This window comes from Necator americanus, chromosome IV (assembly GCF_031761385.1).
Source record: "Necator americanus strain Aroian chromosome IV, whole genome shotgun sequence".
Lineage (NCBI taxonomy): Eukaryota > Metazoa > Nematoda > Chromadorea > Rhabditida > Ancylostomatidae > Necator > Necator americanus.
This window is the reverse complement of record NC_087374.1, coordinates 22,898,290-22,911,120: the sequence shown is the minus strand read 5'-3', so window position 1 is coordinate 22,911,120 and position 12,831 is coordinate 22,898,290. Positions and strand designations below refer to the sequence as shown.

The window sequence follows — 12,831 nt, the reverse complement described above, 5'->3', positions numbered from 1 at the left end:
TGCCTTAATACACTTTTAATCCTTAACTTGGTGTTTATTTCCTCAGTTCTTGGTGGTCAGAAAGCTTAATGTAAATCCTAGTTTTCGCCAAAATTTAATGCTACGGTTGTCCTTGGATGCAGAACTTAAGCTGAGGAATTACTGCTATCAAATCAATGCAATCATTTTCTTAATGACGGGTACAAAACTAGCTTTAATGTTTTTTACATATTAATTCATTCCATAAAAAGCTTTATTTCTTCACGGGTATTGTAATGAGCAAATACTCTCTGCGGTTGTCTATATTTCATGAAGGAATAAATGTTTTTGTTGTCTTCAGCTTTAGATTGGAAGAAACAAACTTGTCTTAATACCGAAGTGTGGCTTTTGTATCATTAGTTGGACGAAAGGTTCCTGAATCCCTGAAAAAACACACATACGTTTTTGAACAAATATTGACAAAAACTGTGCAAAAATGACCTGATGTCAATGCGAATGTGGTTAGAGCGGGAAGAGATGTACGTAATTGCGTATCATCCGTTAATTCTTTCTTATCTTTTATATATCTTTTGTGTATGTAGAATAGCCGCGCCCAGATCGGAGCACATCAATACGTGGGGAGCTGCCGTGGCCTGATTACACATCACCATCTGCTTTTGTTTAAAAGCGCTTTTGACCGTAGCAGGGAAGCTCAACGGGACCATCCGACATCTCAGAGGATCAAAAGTGATGAAAACATGGGGCTCGGGGTCAAATTACTCCTCCCCTTCACCGCACATTTGTTCTCAAAGGCAAAACAATCCAATTCTGTTTCTCAGCTGTTTTTTCTCTTATCCATTACTTGTTTACACACCAGCAAAAGTGACAGCGGTTACGATTTTACCAGTTCAACCCGCCCCGTTCTTGATCAGAATAAGAAAACTTCTTAAAAGTTTCATCCCAACCTAACATTTTCAATTTTCATCTCATCTTTTTTTCATCGCTCCGTGGTCGATAAATTGGTACCAGACTTGTCTTCGAGATAAAAACAATGATTTGATTATCGGCCACGGATCTCCCTCACTAGAGGGATCACAGCCGATTAGTCGCAAGTCGCGTCCCTGGGTGAAGGACTAGAATGACTATACATATGTACTTATAATGCCCGTACACTTGCATCGGATGCGGCTATTGAAGATCTGATGATACAAGCCAGGAAGTTTAAGTACGACGTCATCGGACTAACCGATGACGAGACGACGCCACCCTCTCAACGCCGTATATGAAAGTGGAGAAGTATTGTTCTTAGGAAAATGCGACAGCAGAGGAGTTGGTGGAGTTGGTGACAGCAAAGGAGTTAGTGGAGTTTTTGCTTGACGGATTTCGCTGTTGTGCCAAAATTTTGTACGGGATCGGGCCATCGCCTACTCCAGGGAGGGTTTTCATTTACTCGGGGAGAAGAGAAACCAGCGAAGTTGAGAGAGCGAACAATAAAACTATCACTAGCTGAGATCTTTGCCATCTGCCACGCTAGCCGGCTTTTGGGGAGATTCTGCAATGAATAGCATCGGCGAGGAATACGATCGGCTCCTTGAACATCTTCATTACTGCATGAGGAAGGGTCAGAGTTCTAAAACCACCAAGAGGCGCCTGTCTCTTGAAACCCATGAGCTGATACGCCAGTGTAGAGCAGCATGAGCCGCAGGGAACCAAGAACTCATGTCCGAGCTCGCAAGGCTTTGCAGAGAGGCTATAAAGGAAGACCTCAAAGAGAGAAGAGCAGAAGTGCTGGCTGAAGCTGCAGAGGCGGGGAAAAGCATCCGCTATGCCCGTAGAGAATTCGCCAATCGCAAGACGATCATGACTGCTCTTCGGAGCCACTGCATCGAGAAGTGGAATAAAGAAAATTGTCTCTGACTTCTACTCTGATCTCTTCGACAGTCATGTCCACTTGCCTTTTCACCATCTAAAGGAAGACGGACATGTCATTCCAGACGTTCTCCTGTCCGAAGTACGCATGTTATCGGTAAGAAATCGTACGGCACACGGTCCCAGCAGGATGAGATCAGAAAATCTGAAGAATCTTCCACCAGTTCTCACCAACACTCTGTCGGGACTCTTCACGCGCAACCTCTGCGAATGCGAATTCCCCAAACAGTGGAAAACCAGCGAGACCGCGGTGATGTATAAGAAGGGAGATCCACATGACATCACCAGCTATCGCCCAATCTGTTTACTGTCCGTCATCTAAAAGCTCTTTACAAGAGTGATCTTTAATAGCACTGAAAAAGTCTCGGATGAAGGACAGCCGATGCGAGCAAGCAAGGTTTTGAAAGGGATTCAGATTCCTTTGTCGACTTAAAGAAGGCCTTTGACTCACTTGAGACAGAAGCGGTCATGGAGGCTTTGGACAACCAGGGTGTCCCTACTCAGTACATAAAGGTAATTTGAGAGTTGTACAGTAAATTCACGGCAAGAATTTTGCCATTCTTCCAGAATATCATCATTGACGTGAAGAGAGGGGTGCGATAGGGTGATTCAATCTCACCTAAAATATTAACAGCCACCCTTGAGAACGCAATGCGAAAGCTGAAATGGGACGACATGGGAATGAAGGTTAATGGTCGGCAGCTACACTATCTGCGCTCTGCTGATAACGTCGTTCTGGTAACATTTAGCATCAGCCAAACTGAACGGTCTGACCGAGTTTGACAAAACATGTAGATATATCGGTCTTCAGCTGAATCTGCAAAAGATGATGTTCATGAGCAACGGATGCCCCATTCACGCTCAACGGAACGAACATATCCGTGTGCACCAGCTACGTTTGCATGTGTCGGAAAATGAACATGATGAAAGACCTTACCCCGAGCTGGGCAGGAGGAAACGAGCAGCTTGGGGAGCGTATAAGAGCATCGAGGATGTAGTGAAGAAGACCAGGGACACCCGGCTCCGTGCTCACCTCTTCAACACCACAGTACTTCCTGTATTGACCTATGCTTCAGAGACCTCTTCACTTCGCAAGCAGGAAGAAGATGCAGTTAGCGTCATTGAACGCCTAATCGAAAGAGTGATGCCAGGAGTATCTCTCTTTGCGCAAGTAAAGGACGGCATTCGAAGTTCTGTCCTACGTCAGCGGTCAAAGACCACAGACGCCGTCGCATTTGCTAAGTTTAGTAAAATAATGTGGACCGGACACGTGGTGCGATTTAACGGCAATCGTTGGACCAGAGCCGTGAGCGACTGGGTTCCACGCGATATTAAGCGCGCTACAGGAAGACCGCAAATCCAATGGTCAGACTTCTTCACAGAGTCCTTTAAGGAAAAGTTCAATGCTGTTCGTGTCCCACGCGGAAGGAGAAGCCATGAGACGACTCTGGAACGCAATTGCGACAAATGAACGGATTACTGGCGCCCGCTCGACCAGTTCGAAGAACAATGGGTGTCAAGGCGATCAAGGTGATCACCGGCTGGCCCCCGCTAGTCACCGTACAGCCCAGTCACAAGTTCGTAAACGATTCTGAATTGAAAACTGAATGGTGGCGCATCTCAAGTGGATTGATTAACGCCAGACGCTTTGTCCTTTTACACACTTTGATAACATGAACGGCGAATATTGATTGAATTGGTCTCTTGATTGAAATCTACAAATTTTTACTTGATCTAAAATGTAAACACATCTAGTCATAGGTGTACATCCGTAAATATCTGTCCATACAATACGGTCTGTAAGTATTAACGAAGAATAAGTGCATATTAAGCGAATGTCTGTCTTTGTCGGCTCTCATCAGAAGGTAACGTTCGCCGGTGGTGAGCAGTTGCAGCACCTCGAAAAATTGTGAAATTTCGTGCGCTCGTGGTTCGTGGTAGAGAAGATTCACCTGAACAAAAAGAAAAAGAAGTACATGAAAAGCAGGTAGTGCCTAGTTTTTGAAATCAAAGTGGAAAATAGCTGTTATTATAATTCTTGGAAACTATGAATAGAATACGGATGAATGAATGAAAATGATAAAAATACAAATACAATAAAATAAGTGTGTGTGTGTTTGTCTGCGTGTGACGAAAAGATGATTCCATAAAGATGAAAATCTTTTCATAGGTGGGAGCGATCCAGCGCCACCTGTTTGGCATGCGAGGAATCTTCCACTTCACCACTGTCAAAAAAGGAGGAGTTCATGAAAAACACCTTAAAGATTAGGGTACTTTTAGTTATACACTAGGAAAAGCTTCATGAGCATAGTCAATTCGAATTTTAACAATCAGTAAAAGTGATCAGTACTTAGATTATACGGATAGCTTAAACTTTTTTGTTTAGTGCATCCACAAATCACAAACTAATCGCATTCTTCGAAACATTTTATTTCTGAATCTTCTCAAAGGTGGAGCACCTTTCTTCTACAAAACTCAAAAACTGATAAATTGTGTTTTATGATCTTTCTCTGGCCAATGCCTTTTATGACGAATTTTTCCCGCAAGTCTTTTTGCTGTAACAAATCATTTCAAAATATCACTTACATTTCTAAATTTCTAAATCTCTTAAACATGTCATGATGTTTAAGAGTTTCAGTTAGGCACAAAAAAGTTAAATGTAAAAGTTTGTCATGCGTTCAATCCTAGCATCAGATTAGAACCTTGCTTTCCTTTTTTTGTTTTAAACTTTTCAGAATTTCGCAAAGAAAGGCTTGTTCTCGTTGCTGATTTTCTATAATGATTATGTTTGCTCCGTTCCGTATGTCTTTTTTTTATTGCTAAGAATTATAAAAATTTCCAATGCTCCGATTTTTCATGTTGTGTAAAGGACTTCTACTTCTTTCTCTACAGATTTCCGCTTCTACTTGTATTTTTAGCCGTTTTTAAAGTGAGATCCCAAACATAGACACCCGGAACAATGAGGTCGGGTTAGGAAGGGTCCCACGAAGTCAAATGTTGGCGTATTGGCGTCAGAGGGCAGTAAAGCGAGTTTCATTATGCTGAGGCAGCGCCAGAAGACAGAAAAATGCAGTGGTACAAGTCTTACAACGTCAGATTGTGCGTCCACGCTGGAGAGCACTGAGAAAGGTGGAAAGGATCTTTCAGCATCAGAGAGATGCGCCAGTGTCAGAATATGGTGTGTTGAGGCGGGTTCGACTCCAACTCTGGTGCAAAGATTGGTGTGCCTATGTCAGAAAGCAGTAGGATTGGGTGGTACCTGCCCGATGGCCCCTGTTTGGCATGTTTAGCCCAGAGGCCTGCGCAACTTATTCAGGGCGTCGTACAGATGCTCTGGTACCAGAAAGTTGAGAGAGAGGGAATGATGAGGTGTAAGACGGGTCGCACGACTTCAGAGGAGTGCTGGCGGTAAGAGTATTCGGTAAGACAGATTCTGGCCATACTGCGCCGACTACAGGGAGCATTGAAATATGATGAGATGGATTGCTTGCAGTGCGAACTACCAAGATGTTCTCCGTATGTCTGCTCCTCTACAGGTTACATTCATCATGCTTGCCAGAAGAATTCTCCAGAAATTATACACCCATTCAAACATTCGCTTTAGTAGGAGCTAGCCGTGTTCGTGATCAGACGTAAGATTCACGTTATCTGGCACTGTCACACCAATTTATGTCCACTGTTGGGGAAGAAGACGAAAAAAGCGTCGATGTTATAACGGTATAAAAGGAGGGGATATCGTGCTATAAGACGGTGGGCGTAGTCTGTCACGCGTGTGTATATGTGGAACGAAATTTCAGAGAGCAGAGAGACTGGTCCTACGGCGTCGAATTGGTGCGACGGCACCAGAAAGTGGGAAAATAGGATAAGGTGGGTCCCGTGGCGCAGAATTGATGCGCCAACGATAGAAAGCGCTTGGAACTGCGCGGTGCAAAAATTGAAATCACCATGGGCGCAGCAGTACTGCGCAATAATTCCAAGGAGATTTGTCGGGAAATGAATGAATACTTTCATAACCGTGACAACTGCATGTGTTGCTTTTCATTCCTGTCTATTCCTCTGCAGGTGTGTTCCGCTTCCGTTTGTCTCAGGTTGATGACATCTTTTCGGTCGACCAAAATGAGACTCACCTTCGAGTTTCTTGTTTCCGGCTTTAAAGCGCTGGAACGCACAGACCGCTCAGAAGGGGCTTCAGTGCCGAATACTTGACTTAAGTTTCGATGACCTTCAGCAGCGGGGTGGCCAGATTCGAACTCGTAAAGGAATACGTGTCGAATATGGGTGGAATGTTCGGCCATTATATGGTGAAATAGGCAAGGAAGAGGGAGCCACATATGTTATGTGTATACAGGCGGTAGAGTCCTTACATAATACCAGTCTACACGTCCGGCTAAAGGCGGATTTCAGACTTTCTCTGGTGTTCGCTTCTCTCGACATCAATGACTAATGAAAATAAATTAATAATAGTGGCATTTTCTGTAAAATTAGAATTGTGATTTTCTAACAATGTCTTCTTCTTTTTCTTAAAGGAAACTTAGGCCAAAGATTCATAGTTTTCTTTTTAAACGTGTCAGTTCTACATTTGGAGAACATACAAACTTCACCTTTAAGCGCTATTTCGATACCAGTCTAATATAGACACGACTTGGAATGATTACTCAAAGTACAGCTTTCCCTCTGATTTCCTCTAACAGTTATCACAGAATGATGTTTCAAATAAAATGAAGTGAACGTCATCATCTTACTGATAAAGATAGCGTTTCACATCAGATCAAGTAAACAGTTGGCTACTGTATAAGTGGCAGTTAGCATTCATATTTCCACTTTCTGAAGAACGGAGGAGTTGTAGAGGTGAAAAGCAACGCGAAAAGTGGAATGACTATGTAACGTTTGTGACGTCCCATTTACCTTTTGCGACATGCAGACGAAGTTACTGTGCGATACTTCTACACCATGACACAGGAATTCGACGTTGTGCGACCCGTCATACCTCATTTTATGGATACTATGCGCCGGCGCACCAATCCAACGCCAATGGACCTGTCCACCCCATATAATAGCTATCTAGCGCTGGCGCACCAAAACACACACACACACACACACACACACACACACACACACACACACACACACACACACACACACACACACACACACACACACACACACACACATACACCTCACACACACATACACCGCACACACACACAAACACACACATACACACATACACACATTATATATTACACCAGTCTGAATGTTCGGCTAAAGCCGGACTTCACACTTTCGGTTCCACTTCCAGCCGGACTTCCAGTTTTCCTTCCAAATGCGTCAATTCTACATTTGGAGAATATTCTACCATCAGCTACAAACACACATTCGATGTCAGAATAATATAGATACAATTTGAAAGCCCTCCACAACGGTTTACCGCCTCATAGTGGCGTGGAGGTGACACTGGGCGTCGAACTGCGATGCACAGCGGAGGTTCGTCCTCCGGCAGGGTCTCCCAAGCTGAGAAGGAGTTCGACACATCCGACATTCCGACTTCTCGGAATCGGAAGCCTAGCTAAGAGTAAATCACTGCTAAGATTCACCACCGTCTTGGCAAAATGTCGTAAGGTGGTTCCTCGATCCATATAGGTTGGGCGACGACCTGTGGTGAAAGCTAAGCTCGCCGTGGCATGGCTGCTTAGTTTGGGGAAAAGTCTCTTTGCCACTCCAGCATATTCACTGCCTCAGTACCCTGCACACTGGGCCCTACTGTCTCAGACGTCGGACGGTATGGCGACCGGTGAGAGGCGATCAAATCTCAGGTTGCTCAGGACGTCATTGATTCTGGACCAAGGCGACACACGCACTCGCCATGGAGACTGTCTCAGACTGTGTACTTACAACGCGAGAACAGTTTCCACAGACGCCGACCTGCATGCCCTTCTCGGAGCTGCAGAGCGTATCAAATTTCACGTGATTGCTCTGCAGGAGACCAAGTGCAGAAGGAGCGACGTACGACAGATGAAGGACGGTACACTCGTCATTCGTGGAGAGAAGGTTCCATCGCGAAATGTAGGCGGTGTTGGTTTCGTTGTGCACCCATCTGTCGTCCATCTCGTCGATTCTCACGAGATCCTGTCACCTCGTCTGGCCATTCTTCGCCTCCGCCTGTGGCAAAAATCCATCAGTATCATCAACTGCTATTCACCAACATCAGCAGCTGATGATTCCGAATTGGACGCGTTTTACGAGGAGCTGGAGGAAGTAGTCCACAACGAGAAGTCCTTTTACAAATTCGTTGTCGGAGACTTCAACGCAAAACTAGGAAAGGCCACAGAAGAGGAATACAGGATTGGAAGATTTGGACTAGGGGACCGGAATGAAAATGGCAATCGTCTCGCCGGACTGTTGTCCGCCGCTCGCCTCTTTCATGGGAACTCTCTTTTCATGAAAAAAGATCATCGTCGGTGGACATGGGAATCGCCCAATGGCGCGACTCGTGCGGAGATCGACCACATACTCACCAACCGGAGGTGGTGTCTACTTGACGTCTCAGTAGTACCATCCTTTTGTAGTGGTTCTGATCACCGTCTCCTTCGTGCGAAAATACGACTTAGCCACACGATGGAAAAGAACATCTGCTATTGGCAACAAAGGAGAAAAGAAGTCGTCTACGACGATTGCGTACTCGAGGACTCCTTGTCCCAAGGTGACCGGCACATCGAGGAGGACCCAAACGTGGACTACGAGATGCTGCTCAGAGGATTACGAGCCTGTGCTGAACGTGCCTCGAAGTCGCGCACGACAAACTTGGATCGAATTTCGAAGACCACCAAGGAATTGTTAGGAAGAAGAAGGGCTTTGAGGCTTGATCCGAATGCATCGCACATTGAGCGGTTAGTAGCAAACACTAGCTGCAGAAAAGCGTTGCAGGAGGATCTTTTGAAGTACAGGCAGAAGAAGATTCTAGAAGCAGCACAAAGAAGAACGAGTCTAAAGAAGTGCCGCAGGGATCTCCGCGAATATAATATTCCGCTAGCAACCTTGCTGAGCGAAGACGGGACTCGCACGTCTTCTCGTCGTGAGATGGAAATCATTACGGAGAGGTTCTCCTCGAACCTTTTCCGTTCATCAACTCCTGTGTCAAGCCCAATCATCCTCACTGGCGAAGCTCCACCACGGATTCTCCCTTCGGAAGTACGAGTCGCTATCAAGAGCATGAAACCTGGCACAGCCCCCGGACCTGATTTTATATCAACAGACTTTCTTCGGGCTGGTGGCCATCCGCTTCATGTAATCTTAGCAGCGCACATGACATCCTACCTTCAGAAAGAAAGGATCCCAGACCAGTGGAAGACCTCGCGAACCGTTCTTATCCATAAGAAAGGTGATCGAGAGGACCTTCGGAACTACTGTCCGATATGCTTGCTGAGCGTGTTATACAAAGTATTCACCAAGATCATCCTCGCACGCATATCTAGGACGCTGGATGAAGCCCAGCCTCAAGAACAAGCTGGATTCCGCCAAGGCTTCAGCTGCTTGGACCACATCCAGACCGTGTCGAGAGTCATAGAGGTTTGCCGGGAATACCGCCTGCCTCTTGTTCTAACCTTCGTCGACTATGAGAAAGCCTTTGACAGCGTAGAAACGAATGCAATACTGTCAGCGCTGGTCGATCAAGGTGTGGACGCGTCGTATGTGAGGACATTAGCCAATTGCTACGAACGATGCACGACTAGGATACAGCTTTTCCACCGCCCTCTCGCCATACCCATTGGAAAGGGGATACGACAAGGCGATACTATATCGCCGAAGTTTTACGGGTGCATTGCAATGGACAATGAAATCACTATCCTGGGAAGAAAGGGGCATACGTGTTGATGGAAGATTTCTTTCGAAAGTTCATTTCGCCGACAACATCGTTCTCTTTTCGAGCAGTATCTATGAAGCAGAAACGATGCTCAACGAATTGAACGAAACAGGGAAGAGAATAGGACTACGAATAAACAGAAAGAAGACACAGTTCATGAAGAACGCTCACTGCGAGGACGGAGGTGTACAACTTGAAGGCTCCCAAATCGTGGAAACGCCGTCATACGTATACCTCGGACGTTCTATGAACATGGAAAACGACTTGAAGGAAGAACTGAATAGAAGAATGAGAGCAGCATGGGCAGCATTCGCAGCCGTCAGGGAAGCTACGGACTAACTGACGGACCATGATCTTCGTGCCCATCTGTTCGACTCGACAGTCCTTCCAGCGCTCTGTTACGCAGCGGAAACGTGGGCAGACACCGCGGCCACGTCTAGGAAGCTACTTACTACCCACAGAGCCCTTGAGAGATGTCTCCTGAAGTTTAACCGGCGCACACAACACCTTGCCTGTCTTCGTAGCTCCGACTTAAGAGGAATGTCCCGTCTTCGCGACCCAGCGGAATATGTATCGAAAGCAAAACATAGATGGGCCGGTCACATCATGAGAAGAATCGACTATAGATGGACTAAAAGAACGCTAGAGTGGATCCCAAGGGACGCTAAACGCCCCCGAAGGAGACCGCCAACGAGATGGAGTGACGTGTTCGCTGCACGGATGGACCAGCTGAGAGCTCAGCTGGATACGGCTCAAGGACCTCGTCAACGTCACTCACGAAGCTTGAGAACATCTTGGATGACAATGACAAGGGAATGAAACGAGTGGAAGAGATGCTGGGGCCCGCACGTCGGGTGAAGACGGGCCATCTAAGTATCTAAGTAATTTGAAAGCATTACTCGAAGTATGGGTATTCCTCCTGATTTCCCCGAATAGTTATCACATAATAATGTTTTAACATAAAATAACGTGAAAGACATCATCCTACTGACAAAGATAACGTTCCACGTCAGATCACATAAACATCCTTCTGCTATTTAAGCAGCCGTTTTCATGCGCGTTTCCACTTTCTGAGAACGATAGGCTACCAACTTGAGGCGAACGAACAAAGAAATACGCGGGGAAGTCATGAAGGTGAAAAGCAACGCGCCCATTGGCAACGGGTATGAAACTGCTTTAACCATTTATCTTTTGCGACATGCACGCGAAGTTATTGCGCACCATTTCAATGCCGCAGGACCCGTCTAACCCCACGTTATAGCTATTTTGTGCCGGCGCACCAATCCGTGGCCGTGGGACCCGTTTTACACCATTTTATAGCTTTCTGGCGCCGGCGCACCAATCTGACGCCGCTGGACCCGTTTTACAATATTTTATAGCTTTCAGGCGCCGACGCACCAATCCGACGCCGGTGGACCCGTCGCACCCGCTTCTGTAGGTATCTGGCGCCGGTGGATCCGTCGCACCCCATTTTATAGCTTTATAGCGTCGAGAAACCAATTCGACGCCGGTGGACCCGTCGCACCCCTTCCTACAGGTATCTGGCGCCGGTGGACCCGTCGCACCCCTTTCTACAGGTATATGGCGCCGGTGGACCCGTCTCACCCCATTTTATAGCTTTATAGCGTCGAGAAACCAATTCGACGCCGGTGGACCCGTCGCACCCCCCTTTTTGAATTTCGTGACTGACATACACACGTGACAGAATAAGCCCGTTATTATATATCATGATCATGATCATGATATTTAAAACGGGAACTTGCGCTTCTGCGAAATTTTCGGCAGATACTTTGCAAACACCCTAATAGTTAAATTCATAAATTTTCAGAAACAATCATGACGACCCTATCTTTGCGCAAATTCACAAGGAATTCATAACTTGATGCATCCCTTTTCCTAGTGAAGAGGAGGAGAAAGAATTCGAAAAAGGTGTAGAAAATTACTTTCCACAGTTTCAATGCAGTTGTGTGCACTTTTTCAGAGCTTTCGCTGGTCTCAACTATTTCATACGACTACAAACATCACAGAGAATACTATTAGATTTAAAACTCTCTCGTCACTTTCCTGAAATACTCCTCAGGTTTCATGTTATTTTTATAGATGCGAAACCAAATTGAAATAATGATTTAATTTTAAAGCCCTAGCGCCCAAATGAGTTCCACTGTAATATGATGGCACTAAAATCTTACGTTGCCGACCAATATTTTCCTGTATTTTCAGTTAATTTTTAAAAGTTAAAAGTTATTTTCAGTTCAGGCGTTCTTTCTTATTTCCACGTCTGAGGAAATATGCCCGGTTAGTAGTTTTCCCCTACTATCATTAATGTGTTCAGATATCTGGTACGGAGGAAGCCTATTTTGAAGAGATTTTCAAAGTAATGTGGCTATTTTGCTCACTTTCTTGGAAAGTTTTGATCTTCCGCCAGATTTGACCTTTGGACACTCGACCACTTCGATTCTGCTGTATTAGTGTCAGTTTAGTTGGTTGATCGACTTTCTTTTGATTTTTTCTGTGCAAGACAATCTTTTTTTTATTGCTCTTCATCATTCCCTCCATCCTTTTGATTTTCCTCCCCACCACATTTTTCTCTTTATTTCCATTTTAGATGTAAGGGTATCCTTTTTTTGGTTGTTAGCTTCAATGTGACTTGTTCTCCCCAAGGGTATGTACATATTCGTTTTCCTAGAGACTGTTTCTGACGCGGATGCTTCGATAAACGTTGTTGCACTTGATCGATTCTGAATGCTTAAGGAAATCAAATATGTACGCTTCTTAGTGTTAGGTGCCGCTTTTACGCTTTAGATTATTAGCTTCTTCTCCTCAGAAGAACAAAATCATCAGTTCTTTATTTCATTGATTCAATAGGAACTATTCCATGACTCTAACGAAGGCGACAACGCCGAAACATTAGCTGTTAGTTGATAAAGAATATCAAATCCTAGCTACATCTCAAATAAACCAATCAAAAGCACATATTCCATGACTATTTATATGTCTTTTCTTATCTAATTTTTTCCTTTTTTTACCGTTTTTTTCTTATCTCATGTTACGTACTCTATTTCGAACTATTCTCATTGCCTTTT

At 45.0% G+C, this 12,831-nt stretch overlaps 6 protein-coding genes across 8 annotated transcripts; 5 read left to right on the top strand and 1 right to left on the bottom strand.

The window, feature by feature from the left end:
- Positions 1-97: 97 nt before the first annotated feature.
- Positions 98-3,358, top strand: RB195_002413 (uncharacterized protein; the record flags this gene model as incomplete). Of its 2 annotated transcripts, XM_064199662.1 has the most annotated exons (4): positions 2,018-2,196; positions 2,262-2,400; positions 2,533-2,625; positions 2,699-3,358. In XM_064199662.1, the coding sequence occupies 4 exons, from the start codon at positions 2,018-2,020 to the stop codon at positions 3,356-3,358; spliced, it is 1,071 nt and encodes a 356-aa protein (XP_064055543.1). The 2 variants fall into 2 exon arrangements, with proteins under 2 accessions (XP_064055542.1, XP_064055543.1); XM_064199661.1 differs by lacking the exons at positions 2,018-2,196; positions 2,533-2,625 and adding an exon at positions 98-179 and having other exon boundaries at positions 2,303-2,400.
- Positions 3,359-3,638: 280 nt separating this feature from the next.
- On the bottom strand, positions 3,639-6,182 carry RB195_002412 (uncharacterized protein; the record flags this gene model as incomplete). The annotated part of the gene is made up of 2 exons (XM_064199660.1): positions 3,639-3,839; positions 6,015-6,182. 2 exons carry the CDS (start codon positions 6,180-6,182, stop codon positions 3,639-3,641), a joined length of 369 nt encoding a protein of 122 aa, XP_064055541.1.
- A 1,486-nt stretch (positions 6,183-7,668) lies between these two features.
- Positions 7,669-9,759, top strand: RB195_002411 (uncharacterized protein; the record flags this gene model as incomplete). Its single annotated transcript, XM_064199659.1, has 1 exon — positions 7,669-9,759. One exon carries the CDS (start codon positions 7,669-7,671, stop codon positions 9,757-9,759), a length of 2,091 nt encoding a protein of 696 aa, XP_064055540.1.
- A 76-nt stretch (positions 9,760-9,835) lies between these two features.
- Positions 9,836-10,087, top strand: RB195_002410 (uncharacterized protein; the record flags this gene model as incomplete). Its single annotated transcript, XM_064199658.1, has 1 exon — positions 9,836-10,087. The coding sequence occupies one exon, from the start codon at positions 9,836-9,838 to the stop codon at positions 10,085-10,087; it is 252 nt and encodes an 83-aa protein (XP_064055539.1).
- A 201-nt stretch (positions 10,088-10,288) lies between these two features.
- Positions 10,289-10,567, top strand: RB195_002409 (uncharacterized protein; the record flags this gene model as incomplete). The annotated part of the gene is made up of 1 exon (XM_064199657.1): positions 10,289-10,567. One exon carries the CDS (start codon positions 10,289-10,291, stop codon positions 10,565-10,567), a length of 279 nt encoding a protein of 92 aa, XP_064055538.1.
- A 14-nt stretch (positions 10,568-10,581) lies between these two features.
- Positions 10,582-12,228, top strand: RB195_002408 (uncharacterized protein; the record flags this gene model as incomplete). 2 transcript variants are annotated; one of them, XM_064199655.1, is made up of 5 exons in its annotated part: positions 10,877-10,911; positions 11,654-11,677; positions 11,730-11,828; positions 12,081-12,122; positions 12,174-12,228. In XM_064199655.1, 5 exons carry the CDS (start codon positions 10,877-10,879, stop codon positions 12,226-12,228), a joined length of 255 nt encoding a protein of 84 aa, XP_064055537.1. The 2 variants fall into 2 exon arrangements, with proteins under 2 accessions (XP_064055536.1, XP_064055537.1); XM_064199656.1 differs by lacking the exons at positions 10,877-10,911; positions 11,654-11,677; positions 11,730-11,828; positions 12,081-12,122 and adding exons at positions 10,582-10,602; positions 11,128-11,186.
- Between the last annotated feature and the right edge of the window lie 603 nt (positions 12,229-12,831).